At 42.2% G+C, this 2,060-nt stretch overlaps 1 protein-coding gene across 4 annotated transcripts in view; it reads left to right on the plus strand.

Moving 5' to 3' along the window:
• OTUD7B (OTU deubiquitinase 7B) overlaps positions 1-2,060 on the plus strand; it is a 69,615-nt gene that overhangs the window by 42,079 nt on the left and 25,476 nt on the right. For all 4 annotated transcript variants that reach the window (XR_005203070.1, XM_017546396.2, XM_017546398.2 and 1 more), the window contains exon 3: positions 706-894. Coding sequence is in view for 3 of the 4 variants with exons in the window: in XM_017546396.2 (XP_017401885.1) it covers positions 706-894 (189 nt within the window). In the remaining variant the exon portion in view is untranslated. The remainder of the gene's footprint in view (positions 1-705; positions 895-2,060) is intronic.

Raw genomic sequence — 2,060 nt, forward strand, 5'->3', positions numbered from 1 at the left:
TAATAGAGACGGGGTTTCACCATGTTGACCAGGATGGTCTCAATCTCTTGACCTCGTGATCCACCCGCCTCGGCCTCCCAAAGTGCTGGGATTACAGGCTTGAGCCACTGCGCCCGGCAGGTCATTTCTTTAGTAGAATGGTGATTCTTAAATTTGGGGGAAATATAATTTCCTTCGATAAGTGGATGATAGCTATAAACTCTTCCACTAGAAAATGCACAAGCCCATGATCTTCTATGCAGGATCAGTGTTTAGGACACATTAGAGTACATGTAGGCTAAGAACCTCTTTGGATCTCAGAATTAGGGGACCTGGGCTTGAGTCCTGCTGGGTCTAGTGTGAATTAGCTGACTTTGGGCAAATAATTTACTTATCTAGGCTTTGTTTTCTTTATCTGTAAAAGGAAGTTTTAATTTTGGGTTACTAGATCTTTAAGGGCTCTTTTAGTTCAGGGGGACAAAGTTTCTATCTTCATGGAGGTTACTTATGAAATAGACAACAAATAAGTAAGTAAATGCATTAGATAAATTAGATTGAAGTGTTAAAAAAATTAAAACAGGGTAAGGAAAAGAACCATGATTGAAATGTGCATGCGTATATGCTTGCTGGTTTTGATGGGATAGTTAGTGTGATCTTTGTGTCTCTCCCCCCAAGTTTCTCTATACTCTGGGTGCACAGTTCCCTTTTTGCTTTGTCTCCTGACAGGAAAGAATTGGGATGTGAGTGCTGCCCTCAGTGATTTCGAACAGCTACGTCAAGTCCATGCTGGGAACCTACCTCCATCCTTTAGTGAAGGAAGTGGTGGCTCCAGGACCCCTGAAAAAGGATTTTCTGACAGAGAGCCTACTCGCCCTCCCCGTCCCATCCTACAACGGCAGGATGACATCGTTCAAGGTACTGGGGTGACTGGGGAATGTTTCTGTATACGGAGTAGGAAGGTAGTGGACTGTTAAATGGAGTCATAAAGTCTAGTGATCAATTGGAGGTGATTCTGTTTTTTCCCCTCCTCCCAGCTGAACCCAGATTGAGGTGGCCTCAGTCTGCCTGGGTGCTTCAGTCCCTCACTGTGTCTCTGCATCTTTAGTGTTACGCTGTATAAAAGCCTTCCTCAGATACTGTGAAAGAAATAGAGGAAGGAGGATAACAGTGTGCTTGTTGATGGAAAGTTCACATAAAGGTAGAACTGAAAGAGTTCCTACCTCTTTGGGGGGTAATTTGTTAATATTTCCCAATATCTTATCAAAATTAAAATGTACACTCTTTGACTCAGCAATTTCATATCTAGGAGTTTATCATATATGTGTATGTGTACATATATATCCTTTAAATAAAGAAATACATAGGCTGGGCGTGGTGGCTCACTCTTGTAATCCCAGCACTTTGGGACACCGGGTTGGGCAGATCACCTGAGGTCTGAGACCAGCCTGGTCAACATGGTGAAACCCCATTTCTATTAAAAATAGAAACATGAGCTGGGCATGGTGGTGCAGTCCTGTAATCCCAGCTACTCGGGAGGCTGAGGCAGAAGAATCACTTGAACCTGGGAGGCAGAGATTGCAGTGAGCTGAGATTGTGCCACTACACTCCAGCCTGGCGACAGAGCAAGACTCCATCTCAAAATAAATAAATAAATAAATAAATAAATAAATAAATAAATAAATAAATACAAATTTTAAAAGATACATAAATGCAGTAGATAAGAATATTGACAGCAGCATTATTTTACAGTAATTAAATCTTGAAACTTTTTTTTTTCTTAAGGCAATCCATCTGCCTTGGCCCCCTGAAGTGCTGGGATTACAGGTGTGAGCCACCGCACCTGGCTCTGAAAACATTTAATGTCCATTAGTAAAGGAGTGGTTAAGTAAATTGTAATCATCCATATTGTGTAATACTCTGCAGTCATTAGAAAGAATTAGGTAGAACTTAGTGCAGTTTTTTTTTTTTGTTTGACGGAGTTTCACTCATGTTACCCAGGCTGGAGTGCAATGGCGCGATCTCGGCTCACCACAACCTCCGCCTCCTGGGTTCAGGCAATTCTCCTGCCTCAGCCTCCTGAG

This window comes from Cebus imitator, unplaced genomic scaffold (genome assembly GCF_001604975.1).
Source record: "Cebus imitator isolate Cc_AM_T3 unplaced genomic scaffold, Cebus_imitator-1.0 Scaffold188, whole genome shotgun sequence".
Taxonomy (NCBI): domain Eukaryota; kingdom Metazoa; phylum Chordata; class Mammalia; order Primates; family Cebidae; genus Cebus; species Cebus imitator.